The sequence below is a fragment of the Elephas maximus genome, chromosome 4 (assembly GCF_024166365.1).
Source record: "Elephas maximus indicus isolate mEleMax1 chromosome 4, mEleMax1 primary haplotype, whole genome shotgun sequence".
Classification (NCBI taxonomy): Eukaryota; Metazoa; Chordata; class Mammalia; order Proboscidea; family Elephantidae; genus Elephas; species Elephas maximus.
In genome coordinates, this window is record NC_064822.1 from 67,317,992 (window position 1) to 67,336,454 (window position 18,463).

The following is an 18,463-nucleotide window of genomic DNA, read 5'->3' on the forward strand; positions in this document are numbered from 1 at the left end:
GGTTTCCCCAATTAATATACTGTATATAAATTTATTTTAGGGATAAAAATCCCTTCCTAGCATTCTTGTTTAAGTATATACAGTGATCTCCAATTCCTTACGCCTAGATGGCCAATATGAGTTATCCTCATACCTTCACTGTGTAAGTGATCCCTCTGCTTTATGTCCTGTACCAAATACAAGTGTGTTATTTGTGCTTCTATCCCTTTCGTCTTAACTTTAATCCAGTGCTGTTACCTTCAACATCTGATACGTTTTGGAAACCAGAGCCATGATATGTTCTGTCATTGGCCATTTTGAGTTCAGTTTCTTTCTCATTTCCTCCTTTACTAAGTTACGCTTTGGCCTAAACTTCATAAACTTCCACTTTCTGGATGAAGATTCATCTGTTCTACTCCTTAAACCCAAACGTATTTACCCATTAGTATGAAAAAGTAGCCAATTTTCAGTTCTTCCAACAATCTGCTCCTGACCACAAGAGGAGTTATTTGTCTCAGCCATTCCTGTTGACACCTTACCTAACAAAGCATTTCAGACATGCAAGGGGACGAAATATATACCTCTCTTCAGTGGGATGATCCATCACCAAACCATTATGAAAAGCCTCTGTCTCCCAACAAATGTTCAGGTAAGCAGTTGTAATTATTTACTCCAAGACTAAAATTTATGTTTTGTTGTTTTTGGTCCATGATGAGCCCCAGGTGGTTTTTCTAATATGAAACAACACACCTAATAGTATTATAATGTGCATGATATTCTATCATATGAAAAAAATGAAATGAAGTAAAGGAGGGGTAAGTAAAGGTGAAAAAAGGAAAGGACAATAGAATTGATAAATACTTGTTACTATTTTTTTTCTCTCTCTCTCTGGAAAGGACCGAGAATTTTTGTATTTGGAAAATAAGTGAAGGAAATCATATATTTTTATTATTTTACCTCCTGCATAAAATACCCCAGGAATATTTGGTAAACACTAAGAAATAAAGAGAAAAAAAATGAAAAACTGGCAAAATCTCATTGGGTTTGGAATTCTCTGCTGTAGTGGTCAGTGCTGTTTTAATTATTTAATATCTGTGTTGGTTTTGTATTGCTGCTGTAACAAATTACTACAAACTTCCAAACCAAACCAAAACCTTTGCCGTTGAGTCAATTCTGACCCGTAATAACTCTATAGAACAGAGTAGAACTGCCCAATAGGGTTTCCAAGGAGCACCTGTCGGATTCAAACGGCTGACCTTTTGGTTAGCAGCTGTAGCTCTTAAGCACTATGTCATTACAAACTTAGGGGCTTTTAAAAGACATGGATTTATTATCTTACAGTTCTGGAGGTCAGAAGTCCAAAATGGGTTTCACTGGGCTGAAACCAAAGTATCAACTGGGCTGTGTTCTCTTGGGAGGCTGTAGGGGAGAATTCATTTGTCTTTTCCAGCTTGTATAGCTAGCTGTGTTTCTTGATTTTCTTGGCTCCTGTCCTCTTCCTACACCTTCACAGTCAACAGCAACGGCATAACATTTTCACATCTCTCTCTGCTTCTCTCTTCACATCACCTCTGTCCCTCTAACCTTCTATCTCTGTCTTATAAGAATCCAGGTAATCCACAATAACTGCCCCATCCTACAATCCTTAATTAAATTACATCTTTAAAATCTCCTTTGCACATAAATTAACATTTACAGTTTTTGAGGATTAGGGCACAAACATCTTAAAAACCAAACCCACTGTTGTGGAGTCGATTCCAACTCATAGCAACCCTATAGGACAGAGTAGAACTGCCCAATAGGATTTCCAAGGCTATAAGTCTTTACGGAAGCAGATAGCCACATCTTTTTCCCAAGTAGTGGGCTGGTGGGTTTGAACTGCCAACCTTTAGGTTGGCAGCTGAGGGCTTAACCACTGCACCATCAAGGGTCCTTATGGACCTCTTGGGAGGCCATTATTCAGCCTACTACAATATCCAAAGATAACTTTGGTCTATTTGGTCTGATTGGTGTTAAGAACAAAATTAATCAGACATTTTTAGCTCTTCTTTTCTGAGTAGTTGCAAAATTAGCTGGAAAAAAATGCTCTTCAACCAAAAGTGTATATTTAAAAGAAAATATTTTTGAACCAATCATGTTTAAGTGACGCCAAAAAGAGATAGGGAAATGTAAGACAGCTGTCTTGCTCTCTGAAACTAAATCTTGTGATACTTCCTAAAAGATTGTTGGAAGAGAACGTATATAACTAGTTAGTAAGGTTGTGGAGTCATATATAAAGATGAGAGAAACTTTATTATTAACAGTACAATTTAGCATTTTTCCAAATCAAACATATTCCAAGATATAATTTGTATTTTAAGGCATTTGAGTTAAGGCTCTCTTTTTCCTCTTACTTCCAGTTACAAATTCTAGGCCTTCCTAATTCTCCAGTTAGGATTAATGTTACATTCCTTCTTTTATTTGCACTTATCTTAACCTGACCTTTTCCTTCCATCTTCTTTCTTTGACTCAATTTTATTGTCTCTGTTACTTGTTTAGGAACATGGTGTCTTGTGACGGTGATTTCATGTATTTTCTGCATGGGCTCACTAACAGCTTCCATTTTCCTGGGCATCAAGTGTAAGTACAAAAGAATACTTTTAAAAATATTATTAAATACAGATATATGTATCACATTATACATAACTTTGTATATAAGGATATATGTATATCATTAGGTAAAAACCTTTATAATTTAAAAATGAGGATGAATAAATCAATTAAGAAACACCAGAATGCATATAAATGATATAAAACAATGTCTTATTAATTTATAAAACTTTTAATAGATATAAGTCTCTGAGCATTTAGATGCTACTGGTAACTTTCAGTTATCAACTGCACTTTGTTAAAATCAAAACTAATGCCATTTGTCTCTTTGGGAGAAATAATACAAACAATTATTTATACCCTCATTCTACTTATAGGCCATGTTAATATGTCCAAATATGAAATTAGGAAGATTTCAGAATATGCTCTTATGCAGATTATTTAATAAGAGTGTTTCACTGTATTAGACAAGGTGTAATTTTAAAATGTTTAGTACAAATCTGAGAGTTTTATTTGGGTCATATTTAACCATGTTTCTTTACTCCCCTAAGTCCAAATTGGAGACATGTTTCCATATCAGGCAAGTAAAAATTTTATATGAAAATAATTACAGAGCTACAAATTCCAGGAAAAGAACTAAGAACATCTATTACGACTCATGCTAGCGGTAAGAAATATGATCGAAAAGACAGAGACGAAGGTTGTTGTATGGATGAGTCTCCTTTATTGTACACCTGGTCATTAGCCAGTGAAGAAGCACGGGCTCTGAGAATGAGAAAGAGAAGAGTTCAAATTGGCTTCTATTAAGTACAAGATGCTTGGTCTTGTTTATGTAATGCTATGAGGTTTTTTTTTTTTCCCCCTAATGGTTTGTAGAGGAACGTTTTAAGAATTACTAAGAACTCAATAAACAACTGTCCTTGTCTATCTCCCCCCTCCCCAATATCCCATAGCCTAGCTCAAATGTTAGAACTTTCAGGAAGCTTTCATATATCACACTCCATCCTCCTCCTGTGCTTTATCAAGACATTTTAAATCAAATGCTAGTGCCTTTTTTTTTTTTTTTAAAGAAACTCACACATTAAGTATGTGTTTGCTAAACAGGCATGCTGGAGGTACATTTGCATAGTTGAAATAGAAATAGCTGGTAAGTCCAGTTTCTTCTGTAAAAATTGGGGACTTTTAATGAAATATTGCCAAACTCCCTTCTAACTCTATAATGCAATAATCCATGTTTCACTTGCTTTGCAAAATATCAAAAGGTATAGTTTAAATATGAATTCTGTATAATTAATTTCACTCTTATTTTACCAGTATCAATTACTTGAGGAAAGAAGATAAGTTGTAAGTTGGCGCTGACATAAGTTGAACATACTTTCTTGGTTTTAGTTTTCATCTTTTCATTATCAGTATCTTTATAAATCTGATCTTTATTTGTCTTTGTTTGTTGGCTCTATTGCATATAAACTTACAGATTTATAGGTATATTTTAAAACATATATATGTTAAAAATGCACAAATCATAAAAAATTTACTCTGATGATGAAAAAGAGTTGGAAAACATTATTTTAATACATATATACATACGTTAGAAAATACACAAATCAGAAAAGTTTACTCTGATGATGAAGAGGAGTTGGACAATGCTGTTATTTCATCAGTGGGGGTAATAACTCCACTTTGGAAAGTTTGGGATCATCTGAATTATCTCTGGGAATGGGGATAGTGTTTCCAGTCAGAAAATCAATGAGAGTTGTATGGTCCTTTTCTTTTTTTCTTCATATGTTTCATGGTAACATCTCACTGTTTTCCAAATCTGCCTATGGATGTTAGCAAAGTGATTAGCCTTTGGGTCATTGGGACACTTTCACATCCTGATTTAGATCATCCAGGAGGGTAGTAAGTAAGGTTTCTCGTGACTCAAATACGTTGTAAGTCAGAGACTACCTGTATAAAGAACACTTCCAATTAAAAACAACATTATGGGCAGATGCAATACATCTTAGAGCAATATTATAAAGTGAATGGGGTATACAATTTGTTTTGCATATGAAGACAAATCTGTAGTCTCCAATTACCAATTATTATACATCCAAAAAGCTGATTTTGTTGTTGTTGTTTGGTGCTGAGTCTTACAAATCAGAGAGAAAAAACAAAATATACCTATTTGCAGATTCCAGAAACTCAACTTAAAAATTACAAAGGATATAATCATACACTTTATACAACTGACACATTTATATATATATGAAAAAAGGTAAAATCTCAATCATAAATAGAGAAATGCAAATTAAATGATATTGAGATATCATTTGCAAATATTACATTGGCAAAGGTCAAAGAATTAGGAGTGTCCTTTTTTTTTTTTTTTTAGATAATGGGGAAACCCTGGTGATGTAGCTGTTAAGTGCTGCAGCTGCAAACCTAAAGGTCAGCAGTTCAAATCCGCCAGGCACTCCTTGGAAACTCTATGAGGCAGTTCTACTCTGTCCTATAGGGTCGCTATGAGTTGGAATCGACTCGACGGCAATGGGTTTGGTTTTGGTTTTTGGTTTAGATAATGGAGATTACTACAACATATAACCCCCTCCAAAAAAAAATTAAAAAAAAAACATGCCGTCAAGTAGATTCCGACTCATAGTGACCCTATCAGTCAGAGTAGAACTGCCCCATAGAGTTTCCAAAGAGTAGCTGGTGTGTTCGAACTGCAACCTTTGGGTTAGCAGTCGAGCTCTTAACTGCTGCATCACCGTGGCTTCCACTAGGGCATATATAGAGGCTATTTTGGAAATATCTAATATAGTTTAAATGCCCATATATTTGACCTAACAACTTATCTTACAAATATACCTGCACTTGTGTCAGATTATGTATATCCAAGGTTCTTTAGGACATCATTTGTTTTTGTAATACCAAAAGATTGGAAATTGTCTAAAAATCAATAGACCAAAACCAAACCTATTGCTGTCCAGTCAATTCCAACTCATAGGAACTCTAAAGGACAGAGTAGAACTGCCCCAAAAGGTTTCCAAGTAGCAGCTGGTGGATTGGAACTGCCAACATTGTAGTTAGCAGCCAAGCCCTTAACCACTGCGCCAAATCATGATATATCCATACAATGAAACCTTATGCAGTCATAACATACTGATAAGAACTATGTCCAAAATATATTTTGTGTGATAAAAGGTGCAAAACTGCATGAACAGATTGTCACCATTTGTGCAAAGGGGAGGAGGGCATTTTGTATTCATTTGCCCACAAAATGCGACATATCTCTGCAAAGGTAGAAAATAAATTGGTAAACCTAACTACTTTGGGGGAGTGGAACTGGGTGAATAAAGAAACAGAGAAGGCCGGGAGGTTTTTTTTTTTTTTTTTTTTTGCTGTGTACACACTTGTAGCTTTTGATTTTTGAACACTGTGAATTTTAAACAGAAAAACCTAAAATAATACAAATTCATGTCACAAAAATTATCAGTAACTTGTAGTTGACTTTAGTCTACATCGAAAGATTCGTTTGTTACAATATGTCAGTATCAGGAATGATTGTTATTGTTTGAAGTGTTCCAGGTGTCCACTATTGCAATGGAACAGCAAGAAAAACTAACCCAACAGGACAGAGCGTTGTTAAACTTTACACAGTGGAAGGGAAAGCATGACCTGCTGATGAAATGCTGCCAAGCTCTGATGCAAAAGTCTTTCAGTTCAGGTAACTGATGTAAAATCATTTTCCACTGCAGATCAAAATGTGTGCACAGTTCTTCACAAGACACTGACACACACCTTTTATTCTCTGCAAAGTTGTTAGTCAGGGTTTTATAATAGGAGAGAAATAATTTTAATGCACTCCTCAATTCAACTTGATTCATATCTCCTTCTGCGTGTAGAAAACGCTGAAGAAGGAGATATGAAATGCAGAGGAAGAAAATATGCTCGAACATGTGCCAGCAAGTGGCAAATTGGAATTTGTGTGATTAGTAGGTCAGAACTTAAAAAACTAAAAAAGCAACAGTCTATGTTTTAATCCAATCACTCAAGTTTATAAGTGTATCTTTAGTTCTAGCTCCAAATTCCCTAATATGCCTAGTTTACGTATTGCTTTAGTTTCAAGTGTATGTAACTCTTTGAACAGCATGTTTAAAATTAGAGCATTAACTATAAAATTATTATAACATAATGCAGGATTCAGTTTTTTTTAATCATATAAAGTCATTTCAGTTTTACCGTTTTTAAATCCTTCACAAGCATTTTAAACTTAAAGCAGTCTATTTCTGCCTGTTGTACAGTTTATTAAGTATGCTATGACTACTTAATTAGAAATTCCCTTTAGGGTGTACCATTTAAGTGATCTCCAATGAGAGATGTCAGGAAAAAAAAAGAAAAAGTTGGAGCAGTAAGGTTAATAGATATGAAACAATAAACAAGCAAGTGAAGACTATAAAAGATGAGAGCATTAAAAAAAAAAGGATTAATTGAAACTGCAATAATCAGATGATTTTTTATTGAAAATGAAAGATTTGGGTTAAGCTTCTCAAGTTAATTTTTTCTTAAACTGATTCTTAGAGGCCCGTTTCAGTTGGAAATGGTTATACAAATCACTACATTCAGCTTCAGAGAAACGGGAAGTGTTAAGTGTGCATCACCTGAACCATTGGGTAGGGGTGTGCAGCTTCACTGGGGGTGATGCAAGAGTTAATTTGGAGGAGAACTGTTACTGTTATTTTTATAATGATGATAATAATAATAAAGTAAAATGCTTATGTTCAAAGCCCGTAACTGCAGCCCTTGTCCAGACAATTGGATTTGGAATGGGGAAAGTTGTTACTACATCGTTGAAAAATGGCAGGGTTGGCGCCAGAGTAAAGAGGATTGCTCCAAGGAGGACTCCAAGCTTCTACAAATAGACACCAAAGAAGAAATGGTAAACACTGTTTTGAGGGCCTCCCACAATTTTGAAAATACCAAGTTGAACATTGAAAGAAGGCACCAATTCTCACAAGATAGAATTTCTTAATATTCTATAACAGCAGCATATTTGTTAAAGGTTTAAATGAGATGAGTAGTATAATTTGCTTTCCTTTTAATGGGGGAATAAAAGAACAAGATAGTTGTGCAGAAACAAAGGAGATTATGTTCTATGTCCTTTGTTAATAAAAAAAAAAAAAAAAAGGGAGGGGAAGGGTAGAAGAATCTAATGCTGTCATGCATATACACTCCAAAATATATATACATTACGATTTTATATATGTTTTACATTTATTCCATTCAATGCTGTAGGGAAGTATAAGAACCTATAACAATTTTGTAATTATGAAAGAAAAAAAAAGGCACAAAAAAGTAAGGTGACATCAAGAAATGGATAGGTCTATAAAAAACAAGAATTTTCTAAATAAAATGTTTAGTTGACATGAAACCTAGTTTACTAAAAAGTGAACAATAAGATATTTCTCTGAAATCACTTTTACCCACAAATATGCATGAAATAGAATTCACAGTTACACATTTGTGACCATGTTGGAAATATATACCTATGATATTCAGAAATTAGATAAAGCTCATTTCTATACGTGGCAGGGGTGGGGGTCGGGGGATCACTGTTAAAGATATCCAGCAAACCAAGGCAATCTGGACTAACTTTTTGCAATTTACGAATTTGATAATGTTTCTTCTAACAAAATACTCTGACAGACAAGTTGCTTCTGGAATCTCCTAAACTATTCCTGTATTGAAGTATATTGAGAATGAATAAACCGTATGATTCTGTGATACCAAGGACAATTTTACTTCTCCTGATAATGAGAGTTCAGTACATATTCTATCTGCTAAACTCTCAATCTGTTAAAAGTATTTTAATACCAAAAAATGAAAAAAACCTGCTGCTGTCCAGTCAACTCCATCTCATAAGTGAGCCTATACGATGGAGTAGAACTGCCCGGCAGGATTTCCAAGGAGTGGCTGATGGATGCCAACTGCCAATCTTGTAATATCAGCTATCTATTTTTACCATAAATAGCACATTGATCATCTAGCAACAAAAATGAATCTCTTTTTTTTTGTTTGTTTAAGCCCTCTGCTTCTTTCCTTAGCTTCATGTTCCATTAATTTCTGTCTAGGCAAAACGTCACATTTTATACATCACACTAGTTTTTTGGTGTTTTTGTTTCTTCCCCTTCAGTTCATAGTCCAGGCCTTGTTTCTTACAGGATTTCATCACTCGCATCTTATGGAAAACCAAAAAAGACTTTCATTTCTGGGTGGGACTGTCTCAGGAAGGACTCAGCGGACCTTGGCTTTGGCAAGATGGCTCCTCTCTTTCCCCTGACCTGTAAGTCTCTAAAAGAAATGTTACAAGAGAAATTAGAAACATGGGAGAATTCAAAGGTTTATTTTATTTTATATGCTAGATTTCCTCCAGGAGGCCTAGCCAACATGATAATTTCACAGGCTACTGATTACAATCAAAACCAAGGTAATTAAGCTTTCTGTCTTCTAAAGCTTTCTCCTTCTCAGCCTCACTTCCATTATTCTCCAGAAAATTCATATCAAAATTGCAGTGCCTAACTGAACAATTTAATGTAGTATACCTTACCCGTTGTCATCAAATCAACTCGGACCCATAGAGACCCTGCAGAACTGAGTAGAACTGCCCCTTAGCATTTCCAAGGAGCAGCTGGTGGATTCAAACTGCTGACCTTTTAGTTAGCAGCTGAACAGTTAACCATTGCACCACCAGGGGTCCAATATAGTATAGTTATCAAGTAAATTTTCTTTGTTCACTTAATGGCTAAGGAGTGCTAAGGAAAGAGATTGTGGTAACTATTAAGTATTTTTTTTTTATTAAGTTGTTTCCATATTAAACTTTTCAGAAAGAACTGGAGGGTTGGCTGAGCAGAATCAGGAGTCTTGTATTTTGAGAATTAAGAGTCAGGAAAGAGATTTTAATTTAGAGCCTATATTTGTGTAGCCAATTTAATGTGTTTTTGTTGTTAGCCAGAATCACTCGATGGCAATGGGTTGGGTTTTTTTTTGGTTTATATTAACATATTTTTTATTGAGAGAAAACAGCTCTGTTGTTGAAGAAGAAGGCTGAAATTAGCACATCACTGTAACCCCCAAATTTAGCCTCAAGTATAATATTGACTTGTCTCTTAAAAAAAAAAAAAAATTTTTTTTTTTTTCAGGGGGTCAATTCAGAGATTCCAATCGATTAATGAAGACTGTGGATACCTCAGGGATAAGTCCCTTTTTTCAGCTAACTGCAGCAGTTGGAAATATTTTATCTGTGAGAAGTAAGCTTTAAGATCCACTGTCCAAAAGAAATAGTGCTCGAAGCGATCTCTCCATCACAGTCGTATTTGAAGACACCATTGGAAAACCTGTCGCCAAAAGCCAAAGAGCAAGTGCCGAAGTAAACCAATATGTGGTCTATGACAACTAACTTAGTTTTGTATTTACACTTGGAAATATTCTTAATACACTCCAGGCTCCCATTTTGACATAGCTCAATCTGTCAAGAATAAAATTGATTTAGAGGTACAGGGTACAAAACCCTGAAGAACTGAGAGCAAACTGAAGAAAAATCATTTCCATATGTCTTGTTTATTTTGTGCGTGTGTGTGTCTGCAGTAGCTATAATCCCCACACAGAAATCTGTGAGTCACTGCAGAGTTGGTGCAGTTCTAGCTGACTAGAATTTTCAAATAAATAAATAAATGTGGCCTTTCAAACTCACCATCTGCCAGATCCTTCTTTGATTTTTCTGAGCTTCCGGTATGTTATCAAGCTGATAGAAAGCGAGTGGGAAGACAGAGATACAGATTTTGAAACTGAATAGAAGATAGGCTTCTTATCTGCGACCTGTCAGATGACTCCATTTTTAGAATTGCAAAATTCTACTGGAGAGGTGATCCATCCATGACACTTCATGTAGTGAAAGAAATAGACTGTCAGGATCAGTTCATCCTCAATAAAGGTCAGTTGTAAGTTTTCTTCCTTCCTCTCACTAGCCATCCCCACCACTCAATAATCAAAGGGTTCAAGGTCTGAACTCAGACTGCCAGGATCAGTTCATCCTCAACAAAGGACAGGTATAAGTTTTCTTCCTTGCTCACACTAGCCATCCCCACAACTCAATAATCAAAGAGTTCAAAATCTGAACTCTCAGTTAACACTCTAGCAGTTTTCACTTATGAATATGTTCATCCAATAGATACCCTGTGTCCAGCACACTATTAGTCCAAGGAAACAGATATGAAAGACTACAACTTCCCTTGAGTTTACCGTATACTCAAAGAGAGAAGCATGTAAACATAAATACAAAATTGCCATAATGTTGGAGGTAGCACAGGTGCTATGCAAATTCAAGGAAGTGGCCCCTAACCTAGACAGATGCCTGTGCTTTCCATTATCAATGCACCGATAACTAAGCACCTGTGTAAGCGTTTGTATCTGTGATGAAATAGAACAAATAACACCACTAGTCTAATGCATTAATTGATATGCATAACCCCTGTTTGGCACATATAATAGAAACTCAATAGCAAATTGTGGAGCACTCTGGTTGTCATATATAAACAACAGGAGGACTAGAATGAAAAGCTACGTCACCACTGGTTAATGGAGAGCTGACAAAAAGCCTTATCTGCAGCCTGCCTGACTTCGCCTCGAGTAGTTTGTTCAACAGGAAAACCGTCCTTCGTAGGTTGAACATGGAGGAGACTTTAGAATTCGGTCAGAAGCTGGCTGAATGCTCATGAAAAGAGTGGAGAGAAAGAGTCTATAGTCTCATTAGGGGGAGAGCAACCAGGAGTATAACAAGGTGTATATAAATTTTTGTATGAGAGACTGACTTGATTTGTAAACTCTCACTTAAAAAAATAAATAAATAAAGTCTCTCTAGGCCTGGTCATGGGGACCTTTACCAAATGAATGGGGAAAGCATCATGTCATTCTCTAGCTACATTGCCTTTCCTCTCATTTATATTTTTATTTTATTCCAGAGGGTGAAGAAACTCAAAGGGTCTAGAAAGACTTGTGTAGAGAGAGAACCAGGGGCTTTCTCAGGGAAAAGGAGCTTTTTTTTTTTTTTAATAACAATCATCACAGTTACAATCATGACTACACTAATTACAAATATTTCATGCAAAAAGATGTGATGACACTTTGAATAAATATAGTAAAGAACATTTCTTTTCAGGAGTCCATATCATTTTCCAATTTTGCCTTCCTCTGTTTTTCTCAAAATATATCAGAGCCCAATTAAGGTGCATGTTAAAAACGTAGCTTCCTAGGATCCATTCCAGATGCATACCAGGAGTTTCATAGACACAATTAACTTTGAGAAGAACCGGTCTAAATCAATGCTTTACAAACTTAAAAAAAAAAAAAAAGTTATTTGACTATTTTCATCAGTAAAGTGTACTTTGAGGCCAATTAGGCAAATCACCGAAAAGTGAGATTTCTAAGACTAGAAAGGGGTGGAGGTTCCTTGGTCCACTCACCAACATTGGCCCAACAACTGTGGCCCTGAAGAGGCTCCACGGGTAGGTCCTGAGATCGCTGGAAAAATCTACTGGAAACACCTAGCATTTTGGAAAGCTAGGTTTAAGTATTATTCTTTTTCTGATTCCTTAGGTAGCATTTGTGTAGTAATTAAAGAGCACCGACTCTCATAACAGACAGTATGGATTCAAATATTAGTTCTGCTACTTACCACATGGATTTGGCAAGTTATTAATCTCTCCATGCCTCAGTTTCCGAACTTAAAAATAATTACAGGTCTTACCTCAAATATATAATTTAAGGATTAAATCATTAATACATGTAAATTGCTAAGAATACTATCTTGCACAGAGTGAGTACTGTATCAGTGCTTGATGATTTTACCTGGAATAAATCACCAATCTCCTCTAGGCATTCGTATTACTTGTGCATTCCAAGTAAAACTGACCCCTTTCCCTGCTCATGCTAAGTAATATTGTTAAGATAAAATTTGTATGTATTATTTCAGAAAGTCTCTGGAGAGAATATCTGTTTGAACTTTAATGAATCTCCTTAAATAAATCTATAGTCTATAGGAAATCTCTGCACCAGGTTTGTAGGCTATCTTGTTCTCAAGGGGTAGTGTATACAAAAGTACCTAGTGATCCATGTTGTGGTTGCTAGTTGCTGTCAAGTGGATCCTGACTTATGATGACCCAATGTGTGCAGATTGGAAATGCTCCACAGGATTTTCAAGGCTATGACCTTTTGGAAGCAGATTACTGGGCCTGCCTTCCAAGGTACCTCTGGTTGGGTTCAAATCTCCAACCTTTCAGTTAGCAATCAAGCACTTAACCATTCATACCAGCCAGTGAAGAAAAATTCACTAATTATTATTATGTCGCATTTGTATCACTTAAAATCCTTGGAATAACACCTTAGCAGACAGTAGCTTCTCAATAAATCTTTGCTAAATTCAATATAATTTTATCCTCCACTTTAATCTCTCATTTCACACTGGAAGTAGCTGACACAGATTAGGGTGTCATTCTTTCTGCTGTACAATAAGGCACCATGTAAATGAAGTAAAATTAAACCTAATTTACTAAGGCAGTGGAAATCATTTAAATAAACCTAGAAGTCTTTTGTTAAAGGTCACCCATCTCTAAAGAGTGGGGTCCTTTAAGCAAGAGTGTTTTTTATTTTATTTTTTCTTTATTAAGCCTTGACCTGGAGTTTAAAAAGTGGGAACTACAATAAAAGGAATGCTCTCCAGTTTTTGCTGAACCTGGAAAAGGAGAATACAAAGTAAGCATAGTACCAGTTGTCTTCCGTGCTTGGTTTCCACAGGTGGCAGCTGGCAGCTGAGTATAATAGCCTGGAATAGAGGAGAAACAATAGCCATTTTCTGTAGTAAAGAACGATTGTCCTCAAGATTCTTCAGAGTATTGTCATGGAGCTATGTTTAGAGAAAGGATAGGAAGCATTTAAAACTCTCCTTAGAAAAAGTACAATGAAGCAAAAGGCAAACATCCTTGGGCTGATGTCATCCTCTTTACATGTGATACAGTATTTACAAGTCAGAATTTTATCTATAATCCAGCTGTCATAAACCAAAAAACCCAGTGCCGTTGAGTCGATTCCGACTCATAGCGACCCTATAGGACAGAGTAGAACTGCCCCATAGAGTTTTCAAGGAGCGCCTGTTGGATTCAAACTGCCAACCTTTTGGTTAGTAGCTATAGCACTTAACCACTAGGCCACCAGGGTTTCCACCAGCTGTCATAAGCTCCTACAAATCTCCTCAGTGGCAATACTACTTTCCAAGCAGGCGTTATGATGAGAGATTTTTTTTTTTCTTCCCCTACAGATTGCTTTTGGGCCTGGATAAAAACCAAAAAACCAAACTCAGTGCCATCAGGTCGATTCCTCTCTTGGCAACCTCGTATGCTACAGAGTGGAACTGCTCTATAGGGTTTTCTTGGCTATAGTCTTTTAAGAAGCAGATTGCCAGCCCTTTCTTCCATGGCATTACTGAGTGAGTTCAAACTGCTAACCTTCAGCTTAGTAGTCTAGTGCAAACCTTATGTGTGACCCCAAGGCTTGTGTCAGGGTGGTGGTAAGAGTTTGGCCCTTAATGCTTGGACGACCGTTTCTATAAACTTGTTCTGTACCCTAATGAATAGGGTATCTTTGATTCATCTCACTGAGTTCTGAGTTAGCTTGAAACACGGAAGAGAAAAAGGGGAACAAAGAGTTCCTACGAATGTGAAGAAGTTTAAGGTACTTTAAATGTACAATACAAAAAAAGTTCAAATAATACTGAGAGAATAATAATAGTAAATACTACTAGATTCTAAAAGTCTATTCATAAAATGAAATTTGTAAAAAAAAAAAAGTCATGTGCACTTTATATTACACTGAATTTTGTTTTCTTCAAAAACTACAAGGACTCCTAAACATCAAGACCAACCCTGAGACAAGCTATTCAGCTCTTATGCTCAGTTTATAATCTGTGTGTATCCCCAAATAAAAGCTCCCAATCACACATCTCACACTTCCCGCTCCTACAGGGCTCATGGCTTGTTTCCTGTTGATAAGTCCAGAGAACTAGTTCAATATCCCCCGGAAAAGGAATGGCTCGTTCCGGGCCCTGGGGAACTCAGCTGCACCAGGAAAGCCCCTGCAATGACTTTTCCTGCAATGTCTTCACAATTACCTACTAGGCGCATAAGCCTGGAAGAGAAAAAGTCTTCCCATCTTATAAAACCAGTTCAGATGATGCTGCCTTCTCTGATTCTCAGCTGAAAGTTGCTTTCAGGAAGTGGTATTACTAAAGTCATTTTATGATTTTTCCTATTCTAATAATAATGTTGATGTTCTCCTTTTTTGCTCTTTTGAAATATTTGTTCACACTGTGATCAATATTGTTAGTTTTGCTATACAGATGAGGGGATTGAGGGCAATGATTCAGAAAAATTAGCTCAAGGATAGTAAATATTTCAAATAAATGCTTTTTCTTTTTCTTCCGTCTAAAGTGACACTTTCCGTTAGGTCCCAGATTTTGGAGAGAGGATACTCTTTAATACTCACCCTCCAAGCAGCCGGACTCTGCAGAGCAGTTGGCATTTAAAGTGACACTTGTCATCCATCCCCAAACTAGCCTGCAATTATATAGGAAGCCAGGGGCCAGAAACTTAATTGAGTGCTATGTGTTTATTTTACAATTTAGTCCACAAAGTCATTTTTTTAAATGGAAAATTTAACTTTTCACATTAACCATATTTTCTTTCTGCATGGAACAAGCTTTATGTAATTAAAGGCTCAATTTTCACTTATTGTTGCATGTCTATTATGCTAATCATATTCATTGGATATTTATTTACTCTCATCATAGAAAATATTTGATAATAGTCACACACACACACACACACACAATAACTTGTTTATGAGCACAGGTCTCTAAAGAAGGTTGTTTATATATATTTGTACTCTCCTACCTTTAAAAATTAAACACCAAATTCTCCTTTTCTCTTTTTTTTTACATTTTCTTAACATCCCTTACATTTTATATTGCACTATATGTTAAGAAAATAACTTCAAATTTACCTTATTTCAGCTAACAGTAACACTGGGAGGAAATTACAAATATTCTCACTTTATACTTAAGGAACTAAGATAAGTGAAGTAATTTTCCCAAGAAGTAAGGCAGAATAGCAGGTCTAAAATCTTCATCCCCTCACCCTTGATGCACAAGAAATCATACACGCAATAAATCACCAAAGAATTTGTTTGACACTGAAGGAATTTCCTACCTAATCCATAGAAGATAAAACAGAAAGGAAAGTTCTCAGGAGAGAAGTCTGCAGGTAATAACTTATAAGCAACCTAGTCTTATGAAAATAAACATGAAAAAGTCCTTTTTATCATATTTTTCTTACTTGTTGTCATTTCACCACAAGATAGATGGTTACTGAAAATAAAACTGAAGCATCCAACTCTCCACTGTTGAAAAGTAAAGACCTTAGTAGATTATTCTTTCTAATGTCAAACCCTTAAATCAACTTATCTGTAAACCAGTGAAGTCAGCGGTCCAGACAGCGCCTTTTGCAATGACCCCTGTCATATTTGTGCATACCATCTTCCTGGAAAAGAAGCGCCTAGTCAAGCCCAGCTATTCAGATGCCAAAATCTCTCTTTCACCTTCCGTGAGCCTGACTGGAAACAATTTGTCCTCTTGCAACTCTGTTTACTCCCCTTCAGCCGTGTGTTGATGCCATAAGCTTTCCTCAAGGGATTCCATTTTAGCAGGGTGTTAAAACTGTTCCCTTGAAAACAACTTGTATGTCAAAGAACTTTTTTCCCTAAATGATCAGTACTCTTGTAGAGGTCCCACAATCAGTAAGGCATAAAGAAGTAAAACACTGCTGAACGCTATTGTGTTTGAAGAGCAATCCTACCCTGAATTTCCCCAAATCACAAATTGGTGCTAAAGTCATACACAGTTCACATTTTGCATGTTTATTATTATTAAATCTTCAGTACCGAAAATGTATAAAAGTGGATCAAATGGAAGTAAAAAGGAGTTGAAACCAAACCATTATAGGTGCACATAAAAAGATTGCGTTTTGTTCTGGTCTTTGATCCCTTTGAAGGGTGCATTAAAAAAAAAAAAAATGTTGCCATGGAGTTTATTCCAATCATGGTGACCCCATGTGTGTCAGAGTAGAATTAAGGCCCACAGAGTTTTCAATAGAAGACAATAATTCTGATATGAATCATGGACTTCTTTCCTGGAAGAACTTCCTAGGGAAAGGAGAAGTTCAGGGAGTCATAAATGTACACAGACAGGTATGTTTCTAACCAATTAAGACTCTAATAAAGAGAGTTAACCCCACTGGGAAGTAGCCATAGATATAGCAGACAGGGGCTTTATTGAAGAAATGAGAAAGGGAAGGGTTTGAACAGAAACAGACACAAAGAATTAGTTGTGTATTTGCTTAGCACACAATGAGGAGTGACTGCTAATTTTTCATGCGCTGCTTGACTGCTGGGCAAAGGATATTATTTCACATTTATTTCTTCTACTTCAGGAAGCTTCTCATTTCTCCAAATATTAAAGAGGACATAGAAACAGGGAGATTATATTAGACGGTGAGAAAGGAAAAAAAAAAGAAAGTTCTTAGTCAAGATGGCAGATTACAAGTTCATAAACTCATAAGTTTATGGTTTTCTGGGGCTGGTTGGAGAAATAGGGCTTTTTTTATGACTGGTAAATATGTGCATCAACCCAAGCTCAGAGAGACTGGTGATCCTGACCAGGAAACGTGACAACGGACCCTACTTGTGCTAGTCAGAGAGATTGCCTTTCCTGTTTATTTTCCATTTTCCGGTGTTACAAGAACACTTTGCATTGACCTTTTTTGTCTTTGTTGGTAGTTGCAGCTGGAGAGTCTATCAGCTACATCTAAAGTTTCAGCGACACTAATAGAGCCACTCGGGTCTCACTGCTGCTGCTGTCCTTTCACAGGCACACCGCCTCAACTCTCTGCAGTCCTTTGAGAAAGCCTTCCCATTGAGGATGGTCACACAGTCCCTGCTTCTGATGCTGGTGAAGTCTATTACAATGTCGAACCTTAAATAAGAAAAAAAAATAATTACAATTTATTTCTAAAATAAAATATTAAGAACCCAGAAAATACCTGGGAAATCTTCCCAGGGTGATAAAATTATAAAATAGGTATCCAGAATAAGTTTACTTGGAAGATGGAGTCACAAAGCTCTTTCTTTTCAGCCCCTCAATTTGCATGCTCTTTCTTAAAAATAACAGGTTACCCAGACCAACGTAAACTATTTCTAACTAAAACTAAGATATACCCTCTACTACAAATGTATCATATGATTTTCCTGGCATTTGGAAAGTTATGTACCTTCTCTGTGACAAGTTTACTTAACTGTAAAAAGAAGAATGATTAGATTAAATATTTTCTATCTCCTGGGAGAATAAATCCTTAATAATATGTAAAGGAGAAAAGTGTCTATTAAAGTACGGGCTTAAATTATATTCTGGTGTGGAAATTACATCTACTTATTTCAGGATACCATGTACAGTCCTAAATGTTCACCTTATCAAATAATTTTATAAGATGTTCATATTATAAAATGTTCATTATCGAAAACTAAATTTTGATAATATTTTTTATAAGCAGATATAATCAGAGACTTTTTTAAAGTTGTGTGCCAAACTTCACTGCACAGAAAGCCAAGAAATCTGAGGTCTAATGATATCTCTGGTATTAACAAATTAATTTGGAACAGTTAGGTAGAGTTCATATCAGTTAGTCAAATATTTGTCTTAGTATATAGTGCATATTATATGGTGGTGCGGTGGCGCAGTGTTTAAGAGGTTGGCTGC

At 36.0% G+C, this 18,463-nt stretch overlaps 2 protein-coding genes across 2 annotated transcripts in view; one reads left to right on the forward strand and one right to left on the reverse strand.

The window, feature by feature from the left end:
- Window positions 1-64: 64 nt before the first annotated feature.
- Window positions 65-10,347, forward strand: CLEC9A (C-type lectin domain containing 9A). The gene is made up of 6 exons (XM_049882442.1): window positions 65-628; window positions 2,518-2,598; window positions 6,131-6,277; window positions 7,338-7,489; window positions 8,772-8,893; window positions 9,750-10,347. Exons 1-6 carry the CDS (start codon window positions 538-540, stop codon window positions 9,859-9,861), a joined length of 705 nt encoding a protein of 234 aa, XP_049738399.1. The 5' UTR covers window positions 65-537; the 3' UTR covers window positions 9,862-10,347.
- Window positions 10,348-16,548: 6,201 nt separating this feature from the next.
- Window positions 16,549-18,463, reverse strand: part of CLEC1A (C-type lectin domain family 1 member A) — a 41,752-nt gene continuing 39,837 nt past the window's right edge. The window contains exon 7 of the mRNA XM_049882431.1: window positions 16,549-17,683. Within this exon, the coding sequence (XP_049738388.1) occupies window positions 17,533-17,683 (151 nt within the window). The 3' untranslated portion in view covers window positions 16,549-17,532. The remainder of the gene's footprint in view (window positions 17,684-18,463) is intronic.

What these genes read in the sequence shown, in the direction of transcription:
- CLEC9A (XM_049882442.1), top strand. Translation starts at nt 538, where the DNA reads ATGCAAGGGGACGAAATATATACCTCTCTTCAGTGGGATGATCCATCA. An exon ending in GCAAAAGTCTTTCAGTTCAG is followed by an intron (nt 6,278 to 7,337) that starts GTAACTGATGTA and finishes TTATGTTCAAAG; the next exon opens with CCCGTAACTGCAGCCCTTGT. An exon ending in TAGACACCAAAGAAGAAATG is followed by an intron (nt 7,490 to 8,771) that starts GTAAACACTGTT and finishes TGTTTCTTACAG; the next exon opens with GATTTCATCACTCGCATCTT.